The sequence below is a fragment of the Camelina sativa genome, chromosome 11 (genome assembly GCF_000633955.1).
Source record: "Camelina sativa cultivar DH55 chromosome 11, Cs, whole genome shotgun sequence".
NCBI classification, from domain to species: domain Eukaryota; kingdom Viridiplantae; phylum Streptophyta; class Magnoliopsida; order Brassicales; family Brassicaceae; genus Camelina; species Camelina sativa.
This window is the reverse complement of record NC_025695.1, coordinates 4,306,790-4,333,493: the sequence shown is the minus strand read 5'-3', so window position 1 is coordinate 4,333,493 and position 26,704 is coordinate 4,306,790. Positions and strand designations below refer to the sequence as shown.

The 26,704-nt window shown below is 33.5% G+C and overlaps 5 protein-coding genes and 1 long non-coding RNA gene across 10 annotated transcripts in view; 2 read left to right on the top strand and 4 right to left on the bottom strand.

The window, feature by feature from the left end:
• Window positions 1–334, bottom strand: part of LOC104721579 (V-type proton ATPase subunit c''1) — a 4,651-nt gene extending 4,317 nt beyond the window's left edge. The window contains exon 1 of the mRNA XM_010439598.2: window positions 89–334. Coding sequence (XP_010437900.1) covers window positions 89–216 — 128 coding nt within the window. The 5' untranslated portion in view covers window positions 217–334. The remainder of the gene's footprint in view (window positions 1–88) is intronic.
• On the bottom strand, window positions 979–2,021 carry LOC109124980 (serine hydroxymethyltransferase 3, chloroplastic-like). The gene is made up of 3 exons (XM_019232888.1): window positions 1,601–2,021; window positions 1,291–1,486; window positions 979–1,183 (listed from the first exon to the last, which is right to left on the bottom strand). Exons 1-3 carry the CDS (start codon window positions 1,815–1,817, stop codon window positions 994–996), a joined length of 603 nt encoding a protein of 200 aa, XP_019088433.1. The 5' UTR covers window positions 1,818–2,021; the 3' UTR covers window positions 979–993.
• LOC104721578 lies at window positions 3,266–4,038 on the bottom strand. Its single transcript, XR_002034229.1, has 3 exons — window positions 3,990–4,038; window positions 3,787–3,907; window positions 3,266–3,626 (listed from the first exon to the last, which is right to left on the bottom strand). It is a non-coding gene; the product is annotated as an uncharacterized LOC104721578 (long non-coding RNA).
• Window positions 4,631–7,851, bottom strand: LOC104721577 (WD repeat-containing protein 75-like). 5 transcript variants are annotated; one of them, XM_019232770.1, is made up of 9 exons: window positions 7,180–7,851; window positions 6,901–7,077; window positions 6,672–6,818; window positions 6,235–6,592; window positions 5,912–6,105; window positions 5,785–5,838; window positions 5,499–5,682; window positions 5,077–5,158; window positions 4,631–4,968 (listed from the first exon to the last, which is right to left on the bottom strand). In XM_019232770.1, exons 1-7 carry the CDS (start codon window positions 7,297–7,299, stop codon window positions 5,677–5,679), a joined length of 1,056 nt encoding a protein of 351 aa, XP_019088315.1. In that variant the 5' UTR covers window positions 7,300–7,851; the 3' UTR covers window positions 4,631–4,968; window positions 5,077–5,158; window positions 5,499–5,676. The 5 variants fall into 5 exon arrangements, with proteins under 5 accessions (XP_019088315.1, XP_019088316.1, XP_019088312.1 ...); XM_019232771.1 differs by having other exon boundaries at window positions 5,785–5,832; XM_019232767.1 differs by having other exon boundaries at window positions 5,499–5,838.
• LOC104721575 (probable indole-3-pyruvate monooxygenase YUCCA1) lies at window positions 13,838–15,936 on the top strand. The gene is made up of 4 exons (XM_010439590.2): window positions 13,838–14,535; window positions 14,627–14,875; window positions 15,384–15,506; window positions 15,612–15,936. The coding sequence occupies exons 1-4, from the start codon at window positions 13,891–13,893 to the stop codon at window positions 15,837–15,839; spliced, it is 1,245 nt and encodes a 414-aa protein (XP_010437892.1). The 5' UTR covers window positions 13,838–13,890; the 3' UTR covers window positions 15,840–15,936.
• The window catches only part of LOC104721574 (transcriptional corepressor LEUNIG-like), a 6,932-nt gene continuing 3,374 nt past the window's right edge, over window positions 23,147–26,704 (top strand). Inside the window, exons 1-10 of the mRNA XM_019233086.1 lie at window positions 23,147–23,543; window positions 24,289–24,386; window positions 24,497–24,606; window positions 24,858–25,328; window positions 25,426–25,511; window positions 25,641–25,719; window positions 25,806–25,881; window positions 25,996–26,045; window positions 26,140–26,451; window positions 26,633–26,670. Of these exons, the coding sequence (XP_019088631.1) occupies window positions 23,512–23,543; window positions 24,289–24,386; window positions 24,497–24,606; window positions 24,858–25,328; window positions 25,426–25,511; window positions 25,641–25,719; window positions 25,806–25,881; window positions 25,996–26,045; window positions 26,140–26,451; window positions 26,633–26,670 (1,352 nt within the window). The 5' untranslated portion in view covers window positions 23,147–23,511. The remainder of the gene's footprint in view (window positions 23,544–24,288; window positions 24,387–24,496; window positions 24,607–24,857; window positions 25,329–25,425; window positions 25,512–25,640; window positions 25,720–25,805; window positions 25,882–25,995; window positions 26,046–26,139; window positions 26,452–26,632; window positions 26,671–26,704) is intronic.

Sequence of the window (26,704 nt, the reverse complement as noted above, 5' to 3'; positions counted from 1 at the left end):
GATTGGTGAGACACGATGCTTCGCAAATCAAATAGGTCAATGCTTGTAATTTACAGGGATGAAGAAGAAGAGGAAGATTGGATTTTACCAGGCGGCACCGAGGACAGAGACGCCGATCGAGATGGCGATTCCGATTGCGGAGAAAGTGTACGGAGAGATCCTTACCAGCGCTGCACCCCACGAGCTCGCATGACCAAGCGCAACCACACCAGACATCTCTATCTCTATCTCTATCGTCTCTCTGTTATTTTGAGATGGTCGTGAATCGTGATGATACGATCTGCTTCGCAGAGAAAATAATCAGGGCCTTGTGATCTCAAGATATTGGGAACTGTGTAAATCACGCGCTCCAAATGCGCGTAACTTATATGAAAACTAGAACGACGACATTTCAGGATCTTCGTTAGTTTGGGCCTCATAAGATAGATAAATTTCAATAATGATTAGCCCAGTAAGAATTGAAATATAATCAAGTTACAAATGGATTATGTGGTTTAATATAGTTGGTAGTTCCAACAAACCGAAAATTAGTGCATAAATTGGATCACTTACTTGAGTCCAACACATGTCTCATTGTTTGGTATATGGAGTGCTTGCATTTACACTTTGGGATTAGGTACGTAAAATATGTACTTGGACTGGTTTTTATAATTCCAGCGATCGAACCATCAATTAGCAGAATTTCCTAATGTTTTTTTTTTTTTTTTAACTTTTTAAGCTATTCTCCTGATCTCATATATTTTGATGGCAGGACAAGCAAACCGACCCCATATTTAACGATGTACTTCTGTTCTCAACACAACTCCTTAGCAAGCAGCTCCTTCTCTAAAGGTAAGCACACTTTTTAATCGACTCATTTTTGTTATACGATCTTTTTAGCTATATAGTTTTTCTTGTTACGCTAAGTGATATAAAATCTGATTCACTTTTGCTTGGTCATCTACATTTATCGAAAGCATGGGGAAATTAGAAAGAAGGTCAAAAAAAGCTTGACTACTGTGAACACACCATGATCCTATCATGAGGGCTAAGTATCGCAGTGTAGACAGCAAAGTTTGCAGGCGAACCAGATAAAGGCTGAACATTAACCCCCCATTTCGTAGAATCCAAGCGGAAGGTTGCTAATGCCCGATTCTGGCAAAGTGTCTCCAACTGATCAATGTACTCATTGCCACCATAATATCTGTGAAACATGGACAACAGAAAAAAAAAAAACTATGAAATCTAGCAGATGAGTAACAAGAAGAACAAAAGTGGGGCAACAAAAATTAATCTTACATAGTTCATTACCTTTTACCAGGAAGTCCCTCAGAATACTTGTTGGTAAGGCATGATCCAACAGCCTCCATAACTGCTCGAGACGTGAAATTCTCGGAGGCAATAAGCTCCAAGCTCCTGAATTGTCTATCTTTCTCCTTTGTGATGATCGTTCGGACTTCTGGATCAACTTCACCAAGACCAGAATCCGCAAAAGGGATTTCATTGCCTATAAATACCAGTCACAGTTAAGTAAAAGAAATCAAAACCACGCATTAATATGTCTTTCACAGTATCAACCATAAATCAAGAAAATGAAAAAAAAATAATAAAACTCTCTTACTGCTCATCTCGACATTAGATAGCGAGACAGAGGATGCTCTCCTTTCAGAGACCAAGTTTCTTTCAAGAAACGAAGAACGGAGAGGTTGTGAAAAATTGAACTTCAATTGCTGAGAAAATTTGGTCACTGGAGGGCTTAACGAGGGAAAGACAGATCCCTGAACACGTCCAGGTTGCTGAAGAGAAACCATCGAAGTACCAGCACAACAAGCGTGCATACTTTCTCTACTCCTGACACTCAAAAAAATTTCAAGGAAAACAGTTAAACAGAGAGACCAGTAACTGTACCCAGCTAATTGAAAAGCAAATATCTGAAGAAATATTCTCGACTCAGATATAGATATCCAAAAATGTAAAAATTCATGTTTTAATGTTTTATACGTTGCAAAGATTCCCAAAAATTGAACTTGCAAACAAACAATTCCAAAGCAAATATGAGTAGAGAACAGAGAAAAGCTAAACTAGAATCTCAGATAACAACAGGTTGTTCCGATTATGACTCATCAAATGACTAAAAAATTAACAGCAAACTGAACAAAATCAAACACCGACGAGACAGAGAGAAGCAGCGGCAAACATAGTGTTCCGTAGGTTTGACAAGACAATTTCCATGTCCATCCATCAGCAACAGTGGCCTAACATCATGAAACAAATCTTATCATAGCTACAAGATGCGTGTTGAGAAGTAGATGAAGTACTTCACAAGTGGCACTAACCATGAAGGCAAAAGACAACACAAGAAAAGGTCAAATATTCACTTATTGGATTGGGTTAAACAAACTGTGAGCACACTGGGAAAAGGCAACTTCAAATCCTGCATCGTCATATTGCCTTCTCTTTTCTGGGTCAGACCATAAGAAAATGCAACTTCCTTGACTATATCAGAAGCTTCAGGATTGTTTGCGTTCTTGTCCTGGTGATACCTACCTATACATTATTCCAATCCAATAAAGCACCAACCAAGAACAAAGGCATTAATTAGGACACAACAGAAGAGAGAGATGCAGAATACCAAATCAAGTACAAAATGCTGTAGGTTAGTTTTCAACAAATTTAAGATGCATTATACAGATAAAACTGGAACAGGTAAAGTCAATCTTAATTCAATTTACCAAGGAACCACACACTGTGGAAAAGCCTTGATTAAGGAAACTAAGATCCTAGAGCAATCCAGAATCCACAACTCCTTCTGCCTGAACTTCATGTTAAACTGTACTCACTCAACTATAGCCTATAGTTGTTGAGCTGAAACATTGCTACAAACTACTTAGAACTAAACTAACACAAGGCTTACTATATACACTCCTCAAGTCATCACGATACTAAAACATGGAATTCACAAAATTCAAAAAGCAAACCGCAGGCCCCAAAAAAAAGCTTTAGATAAAAAAAAAACATTGAAGCAGAAGAAGCTTACTTGAGAGCTAAATTTCTGTAAGGGGATTTGATACGGATCCCGTCGACTCGTACTAAGAGCAATATCATCTATACCTGTAACGCCAATTAATCCATAGCCACCCTTTGAATCTTGCTCAAAATAAAGCAACTGGAGATAGACAGATGTAGTCATAGCGTTAATTAATTAGGTGGGAAACAATTTACAAGTTAGTGTCAAAAGAAAAAGAGTATGCCAAAACTTGTGAAACAAGCAAATAAAAACCCCTAAAAGACAGGATAAAAAGGTTTGAATAATAATAATATAAGGTTACAACACAAGAGAAAGAGATCTGGTTATAGCTTTAAACGCCAGGGATGGGAAAACGAGAGGTGAAGGATTCTACTCTTTCCTTTAGACTCTTTACCTTCTCTTTTAATGGAAACTCAGGTGAAGTCACCAACTTGGTGAACTCTTGCAGCTTTGATCCCGGCACTAACTTCTTGGCTTATGTCGCTATGTCCACACCTTCCTTTATGAAGTCGGCCACTGCTACAAAGTCTTTCTCTGACAGTCCTCTTGTTGTCATCGCTGGTGATCCTATCCTTATTCCCCCTGGAACCAATGCACTTTTTTATCCCCTGTTTCACCACTTCACAAACCACACAGTCTCAGTTTCACGACTCTAGGGGCAATAAACACACCATCTCGACCTTGTTTCTTAATATTGAATCGTAAAAAGGATTCTCTCGGCGGTATTAGCTTTTCAATACGAAATTTAAAACCAAGAATAAGCGCAGAAAGAAACTCACCAGGGACAGAGTTTTTGTTGAGAGTAATAGATGCCATGATCAAGTAAAAGAGTGATTACTGTTTTCTGGTAAGCCTTGAATTCCGGGCTAATCCTCCAATCGTGTGGTTATGAGGGCCACCCTACAAATATACAACACAGACAAATTTTAATCACCTTGATAGACGACTTATCTAAGAGAGCTAATGGTGGAAATATCTCAACCTGCAAACCAGGGAAGACAGCATTGCTAATGGCAGATTCAAGATCAACCCCATTATCTGGATCCTTCCTCAAAGACTAGTAACCGAAAATTATAAAACTATCAGATCACGGGATAACTGGGGAGCTCTTTTTTTTTTTTGCTTGATACAAATCAAAATAACGTTTCAGATTTCGGAACACAAGTACCTTGTGAGTAACTGTTGTAACAATATCACAATATTCGAAAGGGTCAGCTACCACAGAAGCAGCCACAAGCCCGCTGATGTGAGCCATATCCATCATCAGAAAAGCACCAACTGAGTTTGCGATCTTTAAAAATTCACACAAATTGTGAGGAAAATCATATGTCAGATGCTACCAAAACCCAAAACTAGACAGACACATGAAAAGGTAGTTTCAACGATCAGGTTGTGTTTCTACCTTCCTCATGCGAGGATAGTCAAAATCTCGGCTGTACGCACTATCACCAGTAAAAAACTAAAGTATCACCCAACAAAACCAACCACAGGGGTTACTTGGAAACTATATCTGTTTCATCGGAGCCACTACTAGAGTTTTTATTTGGTTGTAAGAAGCTATCTTAAAGTGAGTAGCAAGATCTTAGAGAAAACATAGCAACAAATCGAATCAGAAACCCCAAACTTAAACAAAAGCCACCAAAGTAAGTGTTCATACATAGAAAGAAAGCAACTAAAAGAAGAAAGCGTTGATACATAGAAAGAAAGCAACAAGAAGAACAACAATAGCAAACTTGTGAAGAAAAGAAAAAAAAAGATCAAATACGCAAATGTTGCAAGCGAGCCTCTGCTTCCTTTGCATCCTGAATTGCTTGATTCTCTGCTGTAATAGCTGCTTGATATTTACGGAGATTCTTGTCAAAAGACTTCCGCTGCATCTTCTGCAAGAGCTCGGGTTTACCTCTCACAAAATAGGCATTTCCGAATTCAATGTGCAGAGACCCCTTAACTCTTTTAAATCCCTACAAAACAAACAACCAACATACATACATGCTCATATATATAGCAAGATTCAAAATTGTATGTGCGATAGAAGAGAGAGAGAGATGATTCATTTGTTAAAAACTTACATAAAACTTGACGTCGTGGAAGAACTTTTTGAGACTGGAGCAAGGAAGACGTTGTGAGGGCCTCGAAATCGAAATAAGCTTGCTGTAGTAGGTTGAAAGATATGAAGAGATATTTGGTTAAAACAAATGTAATAATTATATTATACACCTCTCAAATCAGCAAGTTCTACATGATGAATGAAGCTCCACTATTATCAAAACAACCCTTTTATGTAACCTAGAGACTTCCAGGATCACTATTCCAGTTTCTACATATCATATTGGTAGTTGCAAGGAGTCAGATCGGATCTCTAACCAAAAATAATAAAAAAGGCTACCAACAAAATGCTGTTATATCCAAATAAATAGGTTCCAAAATATGTGGTCTCTCAAGAGCTATATGTCTTTCAGTTTTGTCACTCTACTCTTTCACTTTCACACACCTTTTTAAGCATCTGGGAACCAAAGATAGCAAGCAGTGCACACATCGGGATATGGCGGGAAACTGAGCGTTGATCCACAAAAAAATTGTTTCCCAAGGTCTCTCTAACATCATAGCTTCTCTTCTTTCTTATTGCTGCAAGAAAAACCTCATAATCTATGGCGCTAGTCTCGAGCTTTTCATCGCTACAAGGATCGAAAAGAACATCTTCATGGCTTCTGTTTAAAATCCTTAAGAGGTCGACGGATATACCTTCATGTTAAATAGAAGAAACAAAATTTACGAACCCGCACTCCATCATTATCTGGCTGATGATTTCTCTCGCAAACTTGAACCTGCATCTGTTAGGTTTGTTAAATAGTAAAACCAAACAACTATCAGACAAAACTCAATGAACCTTTATAGGATGCTAACCTCTGAAACTTCATGGTCACTTAAAAGGTTGTAGAGTTGAACACAATGATTAGCTGTACAAAGAGCAGCTATACCGGAAGAAAGAGTTGGATCTGAAGAGAAGATGAAATACAACAAGGGAGATTCTATCTTTGGCAAAAGTTGCTTCTTCCCAGTATCTAGCTCCCAAACAACAAGATCCCCTTCCTTTACCCCTAAAAGAGTCGCAAGCAAAAGAAATATAGCATAAGAAGTCAATACTTACACACAAGTTCTGAAAAGTTAATTGTTTGATCCACACACATAGATACAGTCACTATGAAGAGAAAATAACTCAGTCTCACCAGAATACAAAAGTGCTCCATCTGAAGAGAAATTAAGGACGGTTACTTCAGCAGAGTGCCAGTTAAAAGTAGTGCAAGAAGATTCAGGGTCATCTTCACTTTTCACTGAAGCAAGTTCTCCATTACCAATATCCTTCCAAATTAACACTCTTCCTGTTACATCACCGGCTGCTAATATTTTCTGATTGGGATGGAAAGCAAAAACAGAAATCAACTGTGTGTGACGTAACGTCGTCTCCTTTGGCATGAGATGCTTCGGTGCCCCAAAAGACGCATTCCATATATGTATGTTACAATTATGACAGACACCAAATAACTCTCCTGAGGGACTTAGAACAATAGGTTTTGGTTCTTCCATCTGCTCATAAACAAACCTTTATAATCAAAACAAACATGAGACTAATCGAAAAAAAATGGTAAAAATCAACAAAACTGACCTCTTTCAAAATGTCTCCACAAGGAAGAGGCTCTTCAATGAGAATAAATCTCCGGATTTGGGCAAACAAATCTTTGGACACAGTTGAGTAGTCCTCAACCGAAACATAAGCAATCAAGGAACATGACACGTGAGATGGAATCATCACCTAAGAAAATCCCAATCATATGAATATACTTAGAATGGGAAAGCTACAGTTAAAATCGGTAAAGTAAGGAACTTTAACAGACCAAAGAGTAAATAGGAAGGTGGGTATCAAAAGCCTTCAAAAGCTTCGGCTCTGAGAACTCCCAAAGATGAATTTTGCCATCTAGGGAGGAAGTCCAACAGTAAGTGAAGGTATCGTCGGACTTCAGATCAACAATCACAGTCGTCACAGGTGTTGTATGACCCTCGAGTGAAGTTATCTTCAAAAGACACACACACACGCATACAAGAATGAGAAGAGGTGAGAATTAGAAACCCTAAAAGGAAGGGATATTCGAGAGAATAGAGATAGATCAAAAAACCTTTAAGCCAGTGGCGACGCTATAAACAGAGACGGAGTTGGCAGTGCATAAAAGAAGCTTCTTTGCGTCTTTCGAGAACGCCGGAGCGGAAGTAATGTTGTTTCTTCCGCCGCGAATCATTTTGCATCGACTCACGGAGACTCCGAGAAGACGAAAACATCTCTAATCGGCGATTAAAATATAAACCCAAAAGCTACGCTTTTCCGACGAAAAGTTCCCTCGCAAATACGTGCCCAGTCTTCGAGGAAAACATTAGTCCAAGTAATTTGTGACCAAATTTTGTGTTATATCAAACTAAACTTACACAGTTCCTACTTTCAAATTTTATGACTAGGATAACCGAACAAGTTGGTTTAGTTTCCTACCACATTAAACCGCCTACTAATTAATGGGCTTTATCGTTTCCACTTTGTTAACAGGGCCCTTTACTTAATAAATTCTTGTCTTGATTTCTTAGCCAAGTGGCGAGTTATAGTATAGCAGTAGTTCTACAGTTTGTTTAAAGAATCTTACAGAGTTTTGTGGGAAAAACGGCTTTTACATTCGTAGACAATTCTGATATGTTCGATTCATGCATCGGACTATTGACTATGCGAAAACATACACTGACTTTAAAAAATTTTGAATTTCATATCTAGACTTTAAAAAATTTTGAATATTATACTGACTTTAAAAAATTTTGAATTTCATATCCAGACTTTAAAAAATTTTGAATTTTATACTTATGATTTTGTGCTACAATATACAAAAACATGATTAATTAGTAACTCTCTTAATTAGGCCAATCTGACGTGGAATCCAGAGAATATCAAAACGACGTTGTTTTAGTCGACGTGATATATAAAAAAAATTGTTCGCAAGTTAGCCTCGATCCCGTGAAAGTCTAAGTTCCAACTACCTTATCATTTACCACTCGGGCATATAGATTTATTACGGTTTAATGAACCAAGCTTTAATATATCTTCTTCTTCAGTCGCTCTTCTTTAATCAAAGCAAGAACCAAGAAGACAAGCCGTAGAATTGTACCTGAAGATCTGATCGATTTTGGGAATTAAGGTGTAAGATGGTATGGTAAATGTCTAGCGTTTGGAAGATCTTCTCTGCACTTGTTTTGGATTTCGTTATGGTTAGTGAGAAGATAAGAGGTTCAACGCGCTCTGTAGCGTAATCTCAACTGTTTCATCTCCCATCTTCAAAAGCTGTAAATCACAAATCACAAAATTAGTGTTTTTACTCAAATGATCGATTCAGTTATTGGGTTTTGGTCTACCTAAACATCACAGCAGATCTCGAATCAATTCTTGTACAAATCGGATGGATATATATTCAATTCTGATCTAATTTTAGCCAGATCGAAAAAAAATTATCGGAGGAAACAAAGAAGCTTCTGATTGATTTTAGAGAAAGAGAGAGAGAAGAGTGGATATATTTAACATTTGTTCATTAAAGAGCTAAATATACGTGTGTCCGAGTGGTAACAGAAAAGTTAGTAGGATGCTAGACGTTTCTGGTTCGAGCCTAGCATGTTATATTATTTTTAATTTTTATTCGAACGAACGATTAAAACGACATCGTTTGATGTACACGTGGATTCCCGGTCAGATTGGTCTAATGGTGATATTAACAGAGTTACTAATTAATCACGTTTTTGTATATTGTAACACAAAATCATAAGTGAGGATATGAAATTTAACATTTTTTAAAGTCTGCGTATGAAATTCAAAAATTTTAAAATCAATATATATTTTCGCAATGTTAATAGTTTGATGTATGAATCTAACATATTAAAATTGTTCATGTAAAAGCCATTTTTCCGAGTTTTGTGGAACGTGCATGGCTTCACCGAACATAGGCGTTTTCAAGGCGTTTTCAAGTCTTGATTGGTGATCAATATGTAGGTGGTCAAATTAGAAGTCTTTTTTTTTTCTCACTCATAGAGAAGGCGGTGCAATTTTAAAAAATAAAAAGACAAAGACAGCATATGAAAAGAGAGAAATAGAACAATACAACAACGAGCAAGAAATTTGATGACAAAAGAAAATTTATTAAGTTTAAAATGTGCTCATATCCATAACTTTTACATAAAATAAATAGTTTTAGCCGAAATATCTATATAAATAAATTCAGAAATAAGTTATATAAATTTTCAAGTCATCCTACTATATTAATTGAGAAGTATAAATATGAAACTAACTTTAAAATATGTAAAAAATTACATTCAATTACTATTAGAAAAAATTAATTAAGCTTAATTAACTAATTTAAATAAATATAATTAATTAAAAAAAATAAAAAACAATCACAGCTCAAATATTAAAAAATCTAAAAAATCTAAAAAAATATTTTCTCTCTCTAACAAATTATGGACGAAATTACTAATTTTTTTTAAATATATAAATCAATCAAAATTTTAAAAACTAAGATTTTATATCCAACTATACAATACAATTATTTTTAATAACTAAATTCGAAGATTTTGTTAAAATTTCAAATTATGATTCTCCTATCATCTTTATTTTATTTTATTTACAAATTGTTTGGAATTTTCATATAATCCTTATAATTAATAAAATGCATATTTTTCTGCATATGTTGTGATTTGAATTTTTTTGAACGAAGATATATTACTCAATGTATGAAAATGTGTATTTTAATTTCCACATTGGTGGGTTAGTAAAACTAAATTTATATAGATGATACATTAATAATTTTTATTTGCTCACAATTATAATATTAAAATTACTATTTTATATTTCACAAAATAATGATGCAAATACAACAAACAAACAATATAAAACTGTAATAATACATCAAAAATAAAATACTATAATATTCTAAAATAATTAGTATTCAAATAGACTAATAAATTTACATAACAATTTTAAATAAATATTATCTCAAACAAAATAACTTTTAAAAAAAAAATAATAATTTTTTTTTAAATGTTGATCCGTGCTTAAAGCACGAAATAAATTATGGTTACCCCATTGTTTCTACATCGCGTAGCTATTTTATTCCTAGCTAGTACTTTAAACAACAGTTTAGTATTATCAATACGTGTATATATGATAGACCATACGAAAATAGCTTTATTGATTTCGCATATATCAAATATCACCATTACAAAAGCGATTAAATGTGCAGAAGAATCATCACCGCCAATTTTGTAAAGAAATCTTATCAAAGTTCGTATCTTCTAGACGAAATTAAAAATTAAATTCAAATCATAAAGCAATGATAAATCTTAACAAATGTTTATCCATATCTCGAAATCTCAAATGGGCTTGGTCGGAATATTAACTAATATAATACCTTTTTAACACAATATATGTCGGTCCATGTGTATGCATAAAAACTAGAAATCGAACACTTGGTGGTATTTTGATTTTTGCAAGCATGGCAAAAATAAGGGTTGTTTTTACGGCATCAATATCAGAAAGTTGGGTTCCATTTGTAATAGAAGCTGAAATAACTAAATTACATCATTATACTTGTCGAAATGATACATTTTAATTTTAAGAATCTACGGCTTATGTGGTTTTGTTAGAGATACGGAAACACACAAAAAGAATATGGTTATTTTTTCGAGTGTTGTAGTCGTAGAATCGTGATTAAATTTTTCATTTAAGATTTTACTAGTTTTTTATAACCGACCCTTTTGGCGATGGCTCGAAAGGTGTATGGATTAGTTAAATTCCTCCAATATCAAATACTAAACTCTTAAAGCATGCATGCGCAACTTAGATGCCTCATATAAAAATACTGAAAAGTTGAGAAATGAGAGGAAAAGAAGACGAGAAACAGCTGCATCAAACTAAAACTTACCCACCGTGCTCACTTCATTTATCTTAAATCATAACCAAATCCATTTATATTATTAATTATCTTAATTAGTCGATCCACAATAGAATTATCTTAGCCAAAATAACCATTTTTATGCAGCGGTTTTTATAGGTTGCGTCAAATTTTGTTATGCTTTCTGAAATTAATTCGTTTGCTAAAACTTTTTAAAAAAATTGAATCTATACATTTAGACTGGAACCACATGCACGGCACTCCTTATGATCAAGCATGGAAAATTCGTATCAATGAGTATATAGTTGTACTTTCAATTATTTTCTTTTAACTTTGATTAAATCTTTCATCATTGCAACCTACCAACAAGCTTTGTTTTCGCATAACCATGTTATAATTAACAAGTCAATAATAGCCTCATTTAATCATTACATTTAGTCTCTACCCCCTAGATTCCCAAATAAAGTTTGAACACGAAGTGTTACGTAAGTACATCGACATAAAAGTGACTATTAAAGTAATAACACTAGAGATATATATTAAAAATAGTATTTTATATTTTTTGTTTCAACCTTTTTACTATTCTCACTACAAACTTTTACCATTTCTGCCACTTTGCAGATCGTATGTTTTTTGTTTGTCATTAAATATTTATTTTTGTGGTAACTTTACCTCACCAATACTGATAAACTACAAAATGTTATGCAATTTTTGCAACACATATATAATACAATGAGTACACATTTTTGCGAAACAATCTCTTTTTCTAAAATAACTAAGAATACTACTTATGTTTCTTTAAAAACGATTTTCATGAAATTTCCAAATTATTAACTTTAAATTAATTATTCTATAAATATTAATTTAACCTTAATAATTTGGAAAATTCATGTAAATCATTGAAAATGTCTGAATTTATAAACTTTTATTGATTCATAATTACATAATTGTTTTTGGTGAAAGAAAATAACGCACTTATATCTAGTATTTATATGTGGGAGCAATATATATACAAGAGAATATGTTGTCTGAACTTTTATTTGCTAAATTATTGAGCGATGCTTCTCTATATTCTTCTAAAGTAAATATTAGATGTACATGATGTTCCGATTTAGGTTTGTATTCTGAAAATACTTATATTAAAGGATTCAAGAGATTAATTACAGTATGTTATACTCTATGGTGACGAAATGCATCACAGCGATGCATGTGTTTATATGTCGAGATGCATACATTTTAAGTCTTATCCAGTTTATCATCCTACAAAGTACAAACTCTTAAATATCTACTATTTTCTATTAAGGCTATAAAGTTTCTCCAAGAAGCATGTGAATGAATTATGCTTGCTTTCTTGTACAAAGCTTTAGCTAATTTCGGCGCACGATCATACCCTTCGTAATCAAATTGTACATAGTTTGATAGTTTTGTATATTAAATTTTCTTCTTACATCCAAATATATAAATAATTCATAATCCATGTCCTTGTAAAATATACTTTATATGCATGCTCATGTTTCAGAGGAATATAACATATAAAGTATCCAAAAAAGAAGAAAAAAAAATTGAAAGCTCCACATATTGAAATCAAAGTTGAAAATATATAGTTGCGTTTACTAATTATGCTTCTTACTGAAACTGTAAAAAAAACGTTGAATGGATTAGAGAGTTTTTTGTTTGATAAAGAGATTTGGTACAAGCAACCCTCTATGTCTACAGGTGGATCTCAAACTGTCATAGCACTTGCGAACAACAATGTGTCAATGTGCATCACAAAACTGAAGCACATAGCTGTGATATTTCACTACACATCATGTATGATTGTATAAACATATGATGTTTTATAAAGTGTTAAAAGTTGTAACAACGAATAACCATCCATAGCTAGGAAACGTAGAGTTTGCGTTAGTTGTATACTTGTACGCATATGTATATGTATATCCGGTGATTGGTCTCAAACCAGTTAAACGGCCGCCTGGCCATTGTTCTGGTTCATTATTTTATGACAGGAGATATCAGTTATTATTTTTTGTAGTGAACTTTACATTTGAAATAAGAATGAGACATACATATATGTGAATATGTAAATTAAAATGACATCTCTTTTTTGTGTTTTTCCTTATATTTGACGATTTGTTCCCCAAAATCAATTGGGAAGAAGAGCAAATAATTTATACTTAACCTTCACGCTTTCCATTTATTACACCCTGCTTTTGAACTGCCATTTTACTATTCCAATGCCTCTTTCACTACTCTTCTTTTTATCTACCCATTCAATTTCTAGTTAATTCTTTTTTTAAAAAGAACATAATTCATGTTTTACATAACAATAAAATACTTAATATAGGCTTCTTAGATCAATCATACGAACTCAAGATAACTCCACTTCTATATAAGGTTTTTTTATCCTATATAAGATTTTTTTTTTGTTGATGATCTCGCTCATAAGGTTAACAATCTCATTTACGATGTTCTGAAGAACTCCTTTTCTTAAATTATTTTCGTTGCATATTAGAATTGTTGTCTTCGCCCCATTATCGAACTTGTGAGACCATTATAGTTATGTGAAGTGGTAAACCGTTATTTTATTATGCAGATTACCAGTCTAGCACTGGTTTACCGTCTAATTTGATTATTCCACTTAATAGGCCGTCAGTATTATTCATAACGCCTAAAGAAAAGAAGAATATTACTTATAGTTTTACAGTTTAAATATAACAAAGATTCAAATGTACTATGTGAAAAGAACGTCATAGAGAATCTTAGAAGGTCCCACAAACCCCAAATGAAACCCTTCTATAAATTCCAATTCTTCATCTCACACAAAAGAACATTTCTCTAAAAGTAAAACATATATCTTCTCACACTCTTTTAGTCTCTCCACTCTTTTAAAAGCATTTTCTTCTATCCATAAAAAAAATGGAGTCTCATCCTCGCAACCAAACCGATCAGTCCAAGCAGATCATCCTCGTACACGGTCCCATCATCATCGGAGCAGGCCCTTCCGGTCTTGCCACGTCAGCATGTCTCTCAAGCTGTGGAGTCCCTTCTTTGATCCTAGAGCGTTCCGATTCAATAGCATCTCTATGGAAATCTAAAACATACGACCGGCTCAAACTTCATCTCCCAAAACATTTTTGCCGGTTACCCCTCTTGGATTTCCCTGAAAATTTCCCAAAATACCCTTCCAAAAACGAGTTCTTGGCCTACCTTGAGTCCTACGCTTCCCACTTCCGCATCGTCCCGAGGTTCAAAGCGGACGTCCAAAACGCATCATTCGATTCCTCTCCCGGTTTCTGGAGAGTAAAGACTCTTGATAACACGGAGTATCTCTCAAAATGGCTTGTGGTGGCCACCGGTGAGAACGCAGATCCATACCTCCCGGAGATTCCAGGTATAAAGACGTTTTCCGGCGGGAAAATCGTTCACGCAAGTGAATACAAAAGCGGCGAAGAGTTCCGGCGACAGAAAGTTTTGGTTGTCGGATGTGGAAATTCAGGCATGGAAATTAGTTTAGACCTCGTCCGACATAACGCCTCTCCTCATCTTGTTGTCCGAAACACCGTAAGTAAAAACATGTTTACTTTTTTACTTTTTAATAATTTCTCTGTCGGTTCTTTTTTGTATACTAATGAAAGTTATTTTACGTACGTAGGTTCATGTGTTGCCAAGGGAGATACTTGGGCTATCAACATTTGGAGTTGGGATGACGCTTCTCAAATGCTTACCCTTAAGGCTCGTTGACAAGTTCTTGTTATTGATGGCCAATCTTTCGTTTGGAAATACCGACCGGTTAGGTCTTCGCCGGCCGAAAATGGGTCCGCTTGAGCTAAAAAATGTCACCGGAAAAAGTCCGGTTCTCGACGTTGGAGCTATGGCACTCATCAGATCTGGCAAGATTCAGGTGACTTTAAGTTTTCAAGTTTCAACTATATATCTTTCTATTTAATTTAATGGTGTTCTCTTTTATGATTTGAGTGACAAATTTTTGCGTGGCTAGAGCGGGCAACTTTTAGTTATTTGTTTATTAGTTATAACTCTGTATAGTCCACAAAATAATACTATTTGTATTAGCCAACTTTCTAAAAGAACCGTGTTAATGTTGAAATTACAAAAGAATTAGTTTTAAAATTGTTAGCTTATAAAAATGTTTCTAGTAGTCCTTAAGAATGTTCCCTTTTTCTTGATGACAGAAAAAAGTTATTTTTTGTTTGTAGTATTTTCTATTTATTTATGCTTCCGTAAACCAATTTTCTTTTCGTCTTCATGATTTTATAAACCATGCATATGTGTTCCGAGCTAATGGTTTCTCTATTTCTTATTAATATATTCATCATTTTTTCTTAAGAAAATACAATATATATAAGATATACCTAACATTTGTGTTTTTGTATGTAACAAAAAAAATTAAGATAATGGAAGGTGTAAAGGAAATCACAAAAAATGGAGCAAAGTTTATGGATGGTCAAGAAAAGGGCTTTGACTCCATCATATTTGCCACTGGCTACAAAAGCAACGTACCTACTTGGCTTCAGGTAATGCATCTATGCTTCCACATATCTATAACTCCCCACTTATCCTTAATAAATACATTATATCACATTAAAAACTCATGAATAATGACTTAATTAACTCATTAGGGAAGTGATTTTTTCACCGAAGAAGGGATGCCGAAAACACCGTTTCCTAACGGCTGGAGAGGAGGGAAAGGATTGTACACAGTTGGGTTTACGAGGAGAGGACTCCTTGGGACGGCGTCAGACGCCATTAAGATCGCTGGCGAAATTGGTGACCAGTGGAGAGACGATATCATGGGGCCTATCCGGAATATGTGCAGTTCCCATTTTGTCTTTTTCTCTAATTCCTAATTTTCCTTTTTTCAATTTTTTTTTTTACTTTTCGTTTACACTACCATCTAGTTTTGCATGTTGTAAATCGAAGAAATAAACTTGTATAGGTTGTCGTTAACCAGATGACTCAACCCATCTTAAACGATTTGTTACCATCAATGAATAGGCAAGAACCCTTTACCTTTTTAATCTGTTAACCATTCAGTGGTGATTGTGTGAATATCAATTTTTGTATGCAATTAATTACTACTAGTCAGTGATTATTTGTCGAAAATACAAGTCGATCTCGGAAGATTAAATATGTCATCCCATGGTACTAATTATAGATTTATAGAAATTCAAACGTATATTAATAATGTGAATGTAAGAGAGACAAATGGATATGTGAGGGTGTGTTATATATATATATATATATATATATATAGATGCAGACGTAAGGAAGAGAAGGAGGGAAGGTGGCACTGATTTGTCACTGAAATGAGAATCGATAGAGCTGACACTCTTCTGCTATCACCGAATGGACGATCTCTTTCTACTATACCTAAATGATCCATCGCTCTCTCTCTCTCTCTCTCTCTACCGCCATGAGAGACTCCATGCACATTACACACACGCGCGCATATTTCTAATAAGTGATATAACTTCTTTTAGGGTATCAGTTTAGTAATGTTACCCAAAATACAACTTCATTCACTCAAGTGACCTAAGCAATTGTCATTGTATTCACATCTGAATCGATCATTAGTTGCAGTCATTAATGAGGTTTTCCATACACTCTCTGGGCATTGATATATCTTTATTCTAATTAATAATGGCTTTCCGCAAACAATTTGCTAGTAAAACCATCCGTGAAAAAAAAGACATTCCTTAATTATCTGATAAAAGGTTGTTTTAATTTTCTTTTAACCTATCAAACTTAATACTAAGTTGTATATTGAATTTATATTATAATGTAAACTCCCTCGAGATCGGATTATATGTCTTTTTTATACACCTTTGTAATTGATTGACCACACAGTGACCTAATAAGACATTCATTACAATTTTTTCTAAAGATGTATGAAGAGATAATAATTAAAGAAAACAATACGAAAAAAATCAATGATATTTGAGGGCATTGAATTCGAGAAACGTTATGACACGCATCCATACATACTTACGTTAACTATGCTCAGACACTTACGTCACTCATTTGATTTTCTTATTTTATTCTCTTCCATTTTAAATAAATAATATAAATAAAATTTCTTATGGTTAGGGGATTTGTCCTACTGACCATGCTGCAGTGCACACTGTCAATTTTCAGATTTGACATTTCTCTTTGCATGTTAAGTATGTCACCCCTCCCTTGCCTCGCTAGTCGCTACTACCTTCTGTGTTTAATACTCCAATTCTCTCTATAACTAATTTTCATCTTTTAATTTAGTCGTTTAATTGCGTTTAATTACAGTCATTCTCTATCTACTTTTCCCGTGTTTTGTTTGGCCATATAGTACTACTAATTACTATTAGTCTCAATGACTCAATCACTAATGCTATTATTTTATTTTATTTTATCTTAATCACTAATGCTATTAATAGAAATCATCGGGCAAAAAAAAAAAGGAATCAGAATTGTCCTTTTGCACGTATAAGAGTTTGTTTGTTTTTTGAAGAAAATTTGTAGTAAGTAGTAACAAAACCTTAGTGGAACAAGAACTACGATTATCAGAGATATTAGTGGAACAAGAACTGATTTTGTTATAATTATTGTAATACCAACATAAATTATTATAATAAAGCATGTAAAAACAGTTCTTCAAAAGAGACCAGTGAGTAAAATACAATGGTTTTCATATATACCTAGTGAACATATTTTAATTGCATGTTATCATCTCACCGTTTAATTTCAATGTGTCAATTTGGCTACTCTTCAGTATATGTTCTTTTTCGTTTGGCTTATACATCGAGTAATGACTGAATTTCTATAGGTAAATTAGTAGGGGATCATATAGACAAATAAAAGAGAGTAAAGTTTCCAATATTTTTAGGATTTCGTAGATGCACATATATAGAATTGACAAGTATATACGTATACAGTTGTCCGTTGCTATAGAATTTATAGGCATATAATAGTGATGTAAGCTTAAGGTATGGACCACGAGGGGAGTTAGATTCGAGATAAATACTCATGATCCGATGAACCGTACCTTCCCTATTGCATACTTAAGTTGGCATGCACTTGTACTAATCAATACACACTGCATATATATATATTATGTATAGATGCATGGGGATTTGCCATGCAAAGAAACAAATGCACTTCTCTTACTCACGTATCATATGTAGCCATATATGTGAAACTTGTGGAAACGTGGGAGTCAAAATTTGAAATTTGTATTTATGTCATTATATGTACATGCATATGATGACAAAAGCAAAGCTTTCATCAGAATAGACTTGTCGTGTCCTCTGCCATTCAGCATGCTCCGTCCAAATTTACTCTCAGATTGCTATATGCTCGTTTTTTCTTGGTGATCTTACTCATTCCAATAGCCAACAAAATTAGATTCAATTCCATTTTTTATGCAATTTTGACTATAATTTATGCAATTTGATTACAATATAATTATTAAAATGAATAAACGACTTAATTTTAGGCAGTTCTAGTAAGTTTTAGTAAACTCAACCCAACGCTAGTTTAAAGAGATTATACAAGGTTTCATCTTTCTCTTATTAACTATGTCATGTTAATCCTTCTAAACACTTGTAAGTTGTAAAACTCAAACTCACGCTTGCCTTGGTGCTTTGTACAGCTGTACTTCCCAGATGTCATATATAACGTTGCCACTACAAAGTTTCAGCTTGTTATTCTTAATATTGTAGAGTTTTAGGAATGGATATAATTAAAATCGGGAGAAAGTTTTATGTGAATGTATACCTCATTGAATTTCATGCACTACTGGGTCCAAACAAAAAGAAGTATTCAAATATTTTAAACAACAAATTTGGTGTTTTTAAAGAAATGCCCATCAACTTAAAGGTAAAATAAATTAAGTGGCCAAAAAGGAAAAAGAAAAAATATTGGTCTTAATCTCTTGCTAATGTATTATCTTAATCAACTCCTGAAAGGCTGAAGCACATACAGTAGTAATTCAATTAGTCTGTCATTTGTCGTCCTTCAAATTTCCACGGAAAACCCATGTCTCAATTGGGCTTAATTGTCTTCATGGCCCAACTATCTTTCTCCTTGAGTTTTTCTGTGATTGTGTGAGTCTACTTTTTCTCCAAGCTAGCTCTGGCATCGACGTTTTTTGGTAACGTCAGCAACATTACATCCAATCTAAGCATATAATATTCATATTAATAGTATCCTCAGCAACACATATGAACTATTTCAAGTATATAAGTGATTCAAGAACATTATAAGTAATGCATGTAAGTAAAATTTTTAATTAAGTAATGAATATATTTTGGTTGAAACTCTCTTGGCATAACAGAGTAGTCTTATACAAATACTTTTCACTGCAAACTTGCATAGGCAGGAAAATCACAAATTATATATTCCGAGACAAATCTGTTTGAATGTAATAAATATGAAGGTTGTTTTAATTAAAAGCCTGTAATTTCATGCACAAAGATCTTGACGACCGCAAATTTTGAGAAATTTTGGTTGACCGCTAGTCCATGTCTGACAGCTTTTTTTCTTTGTAGCCTTGTAGCCTGTAGCTGTAGAGGTCATGAGAATAGGAATTGACTTATTGAACGAACCTCTTGATATATCTTCTAAGATGCAACCTCTAAATCATGTCGATCACTCATTACCTTATTGAATTGGTGTTATGCAAAGCCCTTTTTTCTTATGGATTTGAGATTTAATGTTGGGCCTAACATCAAACTATTTTTTCAAGAAGGATTGAATTGAGATTGTTCTACAATTTTTGTCAATATTTTATTGTTTCTATGTATATTGATAAAAGTCCAAAATACCAAATAGTAATACTGATATTAAGCGACTTTTGCCTTTTATACAACACCAAAAGAAAGAAAACTCAAAATAATAGGACTGAATTTGATAAAATGTACTTATTATATATGGTGGTACTCTACACAAGTCCTTAAGTGAATCTTCGTCAAAGTTACGTTAAAAGTCGTCGTGGTTATATGAGTTTTTTTTTTGTCGATTAAAATGATCGATTGATCAGTAACATCGAATTCCATAGTAAATAAAATCTCAAAAAGGATCTTAAAAAATCTCAAGAAAGATCTCGCACACCACTATCTCATGAATTTGTATACTAATAGTAATAATAATCCTTGTTATGTCTTGTATTAGTAAAAAAGAAGCACATAAATTTTGCCTTTTTTAGGATTTTAAAACTCTTTGTTTTCTTATGAATCTTTAGAAATCCTCAATTGTAGCCTAAAAAGAGTATTGACACTAATTAAGCCACAGAGATTTTGTCTCTGTTTTCTATTAAGCCTCTTATTTTTTTTAATTGATAAAACGATTTAAGAAAAATAATTAAGTTTTAGGAAAACAAACGAGGCATACATATATAATTGTCGAGTTATATATAACTTGGAGAAGATTTACACCGGAAAAATGAGAGTATTAATTGGGTGTCAATCAAAATAAATTGATTATAAAAAGGGAAAAAAACTAGATTGATCCAAATTAAGAGATTAATTACTTAATTAACTTATAAAATATGAGGGTTAATTGAGTTATTTTTATGCCTAAAATACCCTTTTTGCTTTGTCAATAAAAAATAAAAAGTCAAATTTACCCTTTAAAAAAATTCCAGCATTTAAAAAAAAAAATAAAAATATTTTCAAAAGTCTGTCGGACTAGTTGTGACAGATTTGTTTATTTACGACAGATTTGTTTTTGTACGACAGATTTATTTGTGCATGTCCGACAGATTTATTTTGGATGACATATTTATTTGAAAGTAGTTACGACAGATTTATAATTAGTGACATATTTATTTTAATGGCAGACTTATTTCTAAAGGCACCACAAACTTTCATAATATATGGCATATTGGTTATAATATGTGGTAGATTTATTTTTTACAGTTGTTACAGATTTATTTTTTCGCTAAAAATCTGTCGTATTGTGACAGATTTTTTCATGAAAAAATAATTACTAGTTTGACGTCTAGTGATAACAGATTTATTTCATATTACAACAGATTTTTTAATTTAACTAAAAATCTGTCGTTTGATAACAGTTTTGTTAAAGTTTTTTAAAATTGCTAAAGAGACCTTCATTAAAACCATATGTTATGGCAGATTTGTTTATGTTATGACAGCTTTGTTTTTGGCTTCAAAAAATCTGTTGTTCGATAACAGATTTATTAGATGTAATTATAGTGACAATAGATTATTTTATGTTATGGCAGATTTGTTTTTTGTTATAACAGTTTTGTTTTTAGCTTCCAAAAATCTAATGTTTGTTACCAAATTTGTTTAGATTAGTTGCCATATTCGCCATTAAAATCATTAATTGTTTCTCTATTTTCTATTTATATATCATATTCTTATACATTAACATAGATATATGTTTTAAGTCATATTTTATACATATTTTTTTTGACAAATCATAATTTTATATATAAGATTTTTTATCATATTCTTTTTCTAGAGATTTGAAGAAAATTATTTTTTAAACATCAACACAGATATATTTTTTAAATAATATTTTTAATCATATTTTATTTCATTATAGTTTTATAAAACATGTTTTCGAATTTTTTTTCAAAAAATCATATTTTAATACATAATATTTTTATAAACATATTTTCAAATAAAAAAATTGAAAAATCATATTTTAACTTATTATTTTATACACTATATTTTTCTTTTCTTTTTTTGTTTTATTCTTTTTTATTTCAAATTTTCGTTTTTTCTAATAAAAAAACTTAATTATTATTTTTTTGGATTTTGGTCTTTTTACATAAATATTGTGTCAATCTAGTAATGAGATACTATAGTATATCAATTGAGTTATTTTTACCCAAATTTGGGTCAATCTAGTGTATTTTCACTTATAAAAAAGATTATTTTTGTCATAAAAAAGCAAAAGTACTTTGGACAAAGACGTGCTACGTCACGTAAACTAGGTTTGAACCCACAGTACACCGCAGAATAATTTTTTTATAAAGTATATTTTTAATATATTTTAGTTTTTTCATATTTTCAATTTTTATAGTATCATATTTTATTTGTCGTGTCATAAAATTTATCATAACTAAATTTAAAACTTTATTACCTATCAAAATAGTTTTACATTTTAACCGATGTATTGTTAATATATTTTATATATGAATGCAACTAAAAAGAAAATCTTACTTACATCAGTTTAACAGTTTAATCTTTTATGCTGTTGACAAAAAAAAATTCAACTATACAATTACTGAAATCTTAATATATATAATTTGGTCTAGATTTATGATTTCTACTGATGTTAAGTAATTAAGATTTAATATGTTAAATTTGAATTCTTCATATCTCTAAACTCTCTAATAGAACTCAAAAGAAAATCCGAAATTATTGCAGCATATGCTGACTATTACTTGGATTACATTTAGCTTTATGGATTTACAACATTAGATGCTGACTATTATTTAGCTTTGTGCATGTGTTAAGATTTCACAAAATATTATAGTTACCATATATACTAACTAACCCGTAATCACACGTTTAAACAGTTGGGTTCAACTTTTTAATTTTAATTAGTGTTTTCTAAATGCATAAATTGAATGGCAATTGAAGTAAATAAAACTATAATTTTGGATATTCTTAATTTTGTACTTCTTTTTAAATATTAAGATAAAGTGAGGGCTTTATAGTCTTTTCATAGTGATAAAGCTGAAAAAACCTCATATGTATATATCTCTTGTCCAAATTCGAGTCCACCCAAAACAACTGACATGGAAACTACTTTTGTTCTACAAATTTTTATTTTTGAAAATCTAAGTTTGGTCAATATTTCTTTCTTTTTGATGAAGTAAAAATAAAATAATATACCAAAAAAAACACGTTTTCTCCAATTTAAAAAAAAAATAAAAGAATTATAACAGTTCATCTGCATCTTAGATAATATGTCTTTTTACTCAAGTAAAAAAAAAAATCTGTACTTTTTCATTTTTTTAAAAGATGAAACTGTAATAAATAAAAAATGAAATAATTTATTATATTCGCTAGTTGCTGCTGCTATATTAATAAATAACAGAGCTGAGCTACTTCTAAATGCTTGTTTTTTTTTTTTTTTTTACAGAGATGCTTTCTCCTTTCTCTCGAACTTTCTCTCTCTAAAAAACTTGTTTCTCTCTCTCTCTCTCTCTCTCTCTCTCTCTCTCTCCCTTGTTCTCTACTTTATTGCTCTCTATTTTTATTTTTATTTAATTTTGAGAGGGGGGTTTGGCTTATTCGAAGTGTTAAATCTCGTCAGTTTCTGGGGGAATTAGGTGGGGAGGTGAAGAATCATTGAATTTAGGGGTTTCTGCTGTGTAATAATTTTTATTCAGAGGATTGAGAAGAAGAAGAAGAAGAAGAAGAAGAAGCTCTCTTTTTTTTTTTTTTTTTTTAATTTTTGTTGTAAGAAGGAAGAATAACATTTATCAGTTATTACATGGGAATCTGACATTCTAAAACAACTGTCTCTGTGGGGTTTGTTTTTTCTCCAAGAACAAAAGAGAGAGAGATGTCTCAGACCAACTGGGAAGCTGATAAAATGTGAGCCTTTTTTTTCTTCTTCTCTTCTCTCTTCGCTTTGATGGGTTTTGATTCTACTCTCTTACTTAGTTCCTCTTTCTACTTAAAGTCTTCATTTTTCTTGATGGGTATTGTTAGATTTTGGGTGTTTCCAAGTGATTTCTAGGGTTCATATTGTATAAATGCATTGTTCTTTTTTTTTCCGTCCCAGCTACAGTCGATTCTAGGGTTTGTGGGTTGGCTTATGATTGCCTTTTGGAGCTGTCCTCTTTTGACATTCTTGGTTTGTTTTCCGTTAAGAGGGGTTTGTGTTACTTGGCGGGTTTCTTCTTCTAGTTTCTTTTCTCAGAAAGCATCCTTTTTGCTAGAATTTTTTTGTGTGGTTGTGGACAACTTTTAGTTTGGTTAGTTTTGCATGTTTTGGCCAAACGTTTAGTTCTTTGTGTTGTCAGTCACTGTCAAAAAGAGCTTGACAATTTCTGGATGTTTTGGTTTATCCAATTCTGGTTGACTCTTGTGTCATCAGGTTTAGTTTGTTACTGTCATAATTTTACTCTTCTTTTTGCTATGCAAGTGTGTGACTTTCAAAGCTCCATCATGAAAGTTTCCTGATATTGGTGTCTCTGTTAATAACTGGATGGTTTGTTTCTTTGGCGAGTGCCCTTTGTTGAGATTTCTAATGTCCATCTTGATGTGTTATATACTGTTATACTCTGGGTGTTGTTTATGTTGCTGCTTAAGATAAAAAGTTTTTTGAATGTAACAGGTTGGATGTCTACATCCACGATTATCTGGTTAAAAGAGATTTAAAAGCCACTGCTCAGGCTTTCCAAGCTGAAGGAAAAGTGTCATCAGATCCAGTAGGTAAGAAATCACAATCCTCTTGGACCTTTTTGACTACAACAAATTAAGATCCTTTGTGCTGCAACTGTTTTTACTACTGAACTTCACATTCTTCTTGCGCTGTTTTGTAGCCATTGATGCACCTGGCGGATTTCTTTTCGAGTGGTGGTCTGTCTTCTGGGATATATTTATTGCTAGGACCAATGAGAAGCATTCCGAGGTTGCCGCATCTTACATCGAGGTCTCTTTCTTTGTTACCCAGACCATTAGTGATTCTATTTCTGTGCAAAGCTGTGATAATCACTGTAATTACTGATATGGAGTTGCTCATCTTGAATGTTTACAGTTGATAACTAATCTCCCTTGTCCTTAAATCAGAAAGATTTTCTCCAATTAGTATGCTAAAAAGGATTGACTAGGCTGGCAAATTTTCTGTGTTGTTTTGTTTAAGTTTGTAAATTTAAAATTGTGTGTGTGTGTGTGTGTTTACAGACGCAAATGATCAAAGCGAGAGAACAGCAATTGCAGCAATCTCACCACCCACAGGTTTCACAGCAGCAGCAGCAACAACAGCAGCAGCAAATACAAATGCAACAACTCTTGTTGCAACAACGTGCACAACAGCAGCAACAGCAGCAGCAGCAACAACATCATCATCAGCAACAGCAGCAGCAACAGCAACAACAACAACAGCAACAACATCAAAACCAACCACCTTCTCAACAGCAGCAACAGCAGCAGCCGGCGCCTCAACACCAACAGCAGCCAACATCACAGCAGCAGCCACAGAGAAGAGATGGATCCCACCTTGCAAATGGATCAGCAAATGGCCTTTCTGGTAACAACAGTGACCCAGTTATGAGGCAAAATCCTGGGTCTGGTAGTTCTTTAGCAAGCAAGGCATATGAGGAGAGGGTCAAAATGCCAACTCAGAGGGAATCCTTAGATGAAGCTGCTATGAAGGTTAGTTTAGGCTAGGCATGAGTTTGAAATTCCATTTATTCTTTTTGTCACACCTTAGTTCATCAAATGGTATAATTCAAAATTTCTATGGCTACAGAGATTTGGGGACAATGTTGGGCAACTGCTGGATCCAAATCATGCATCAATGTTGAAATCTGCTGCAGCTTCCGGACAACCTGCAGGGTACTGTTCTCACACTTCCACCTTCATTGTTTCCACTTATATCTTCTGCTACCTCGCCTAGTCTTAAAATATGTTGCAACAAAATTCAGTATCTCTCTTGTTCTAATGCCATTGTCTGGTGAATTACAGGCAAGTCTTACATAGTACAAGTGGTGGTATGTCTCCACAGGTTCAAGCTCGTAATCAACAACTTTCCGGGTCTGCAGTGGTACGTAATATTGAATCTTTGTTGTGTCTAGTCCTTTGTAGAGGTATTATTGTTAGTTAATACTTGCTGGGCATATTTGTGTTTAGGATATAAAAAGTGAGATCAATCCCGTGCTCACTCCCAGAACTGCTGTTCCTGAAGGGTCATTGATCGGAATTCCTGGTATGTTTTCTTTCCTGCGTGTATCATTTCAGTAGGTTAAGCGTGTTTAAATGTAGCAAAAGCACTTCAGCTCACAAAATATTGATTCTGATTTATGCTGGTTTTCTATTTCAGGTTCAAATCAAGGCAACAACAACCTTACACTTAAAGGGTGGCCACTCACAGTAAGTTTTACCCATGTCTTTCTATCTGGCTTAAAATTGCTCTTTTCTCTCCAAAGAATTTCCTTTCTGACTGCTGCTTTCTTTCCTGATTTAGGGATTTGATCAGCTTCGTTCTGGTCTTCTTCAGCAGCAAAAACCGTTTATGCAGTCTCCTCAGTCTTTTCACCAACTCAACATGTTGACTCCGCAACATCAGCAGCAGCTCATGCTGGCTCAACAGAATCTAAATTCACAATCTGTCAGTGAAGAGAACAGAAGACTTAAAATGCTATTGAGCAACAGGAGCATGAGCCTTGGAAAGGATGGCCTTGGGAGTTCTGTTGGGGATGTTTTACCTAACGTTGGATCGTCTTTACAACCTGGTGGCCCTCTTTTGCCACGTGGAGACACTGACATGCTACTAAAGGTATTGCTTATCTCCCTTTTGCAAATCTTTAGTGGCTGGCTTTAGTGTTCTTTTAAAAGTATGAAACTTTGAATAAAACTCTAACAGTATTGTTTGATAAAATTCGGGGAAGGATAACAATCTCTGCTTGTTTTCAATGGCTATGACGCTCTAAATTTTTATAACTGATTATGTTTTGTAGTTAAAGATGGCCCTGTTACAGCAGCAGCAGCATCAACAACAGAGTGGTGGGAATCCACCACAGCCGCAGCAG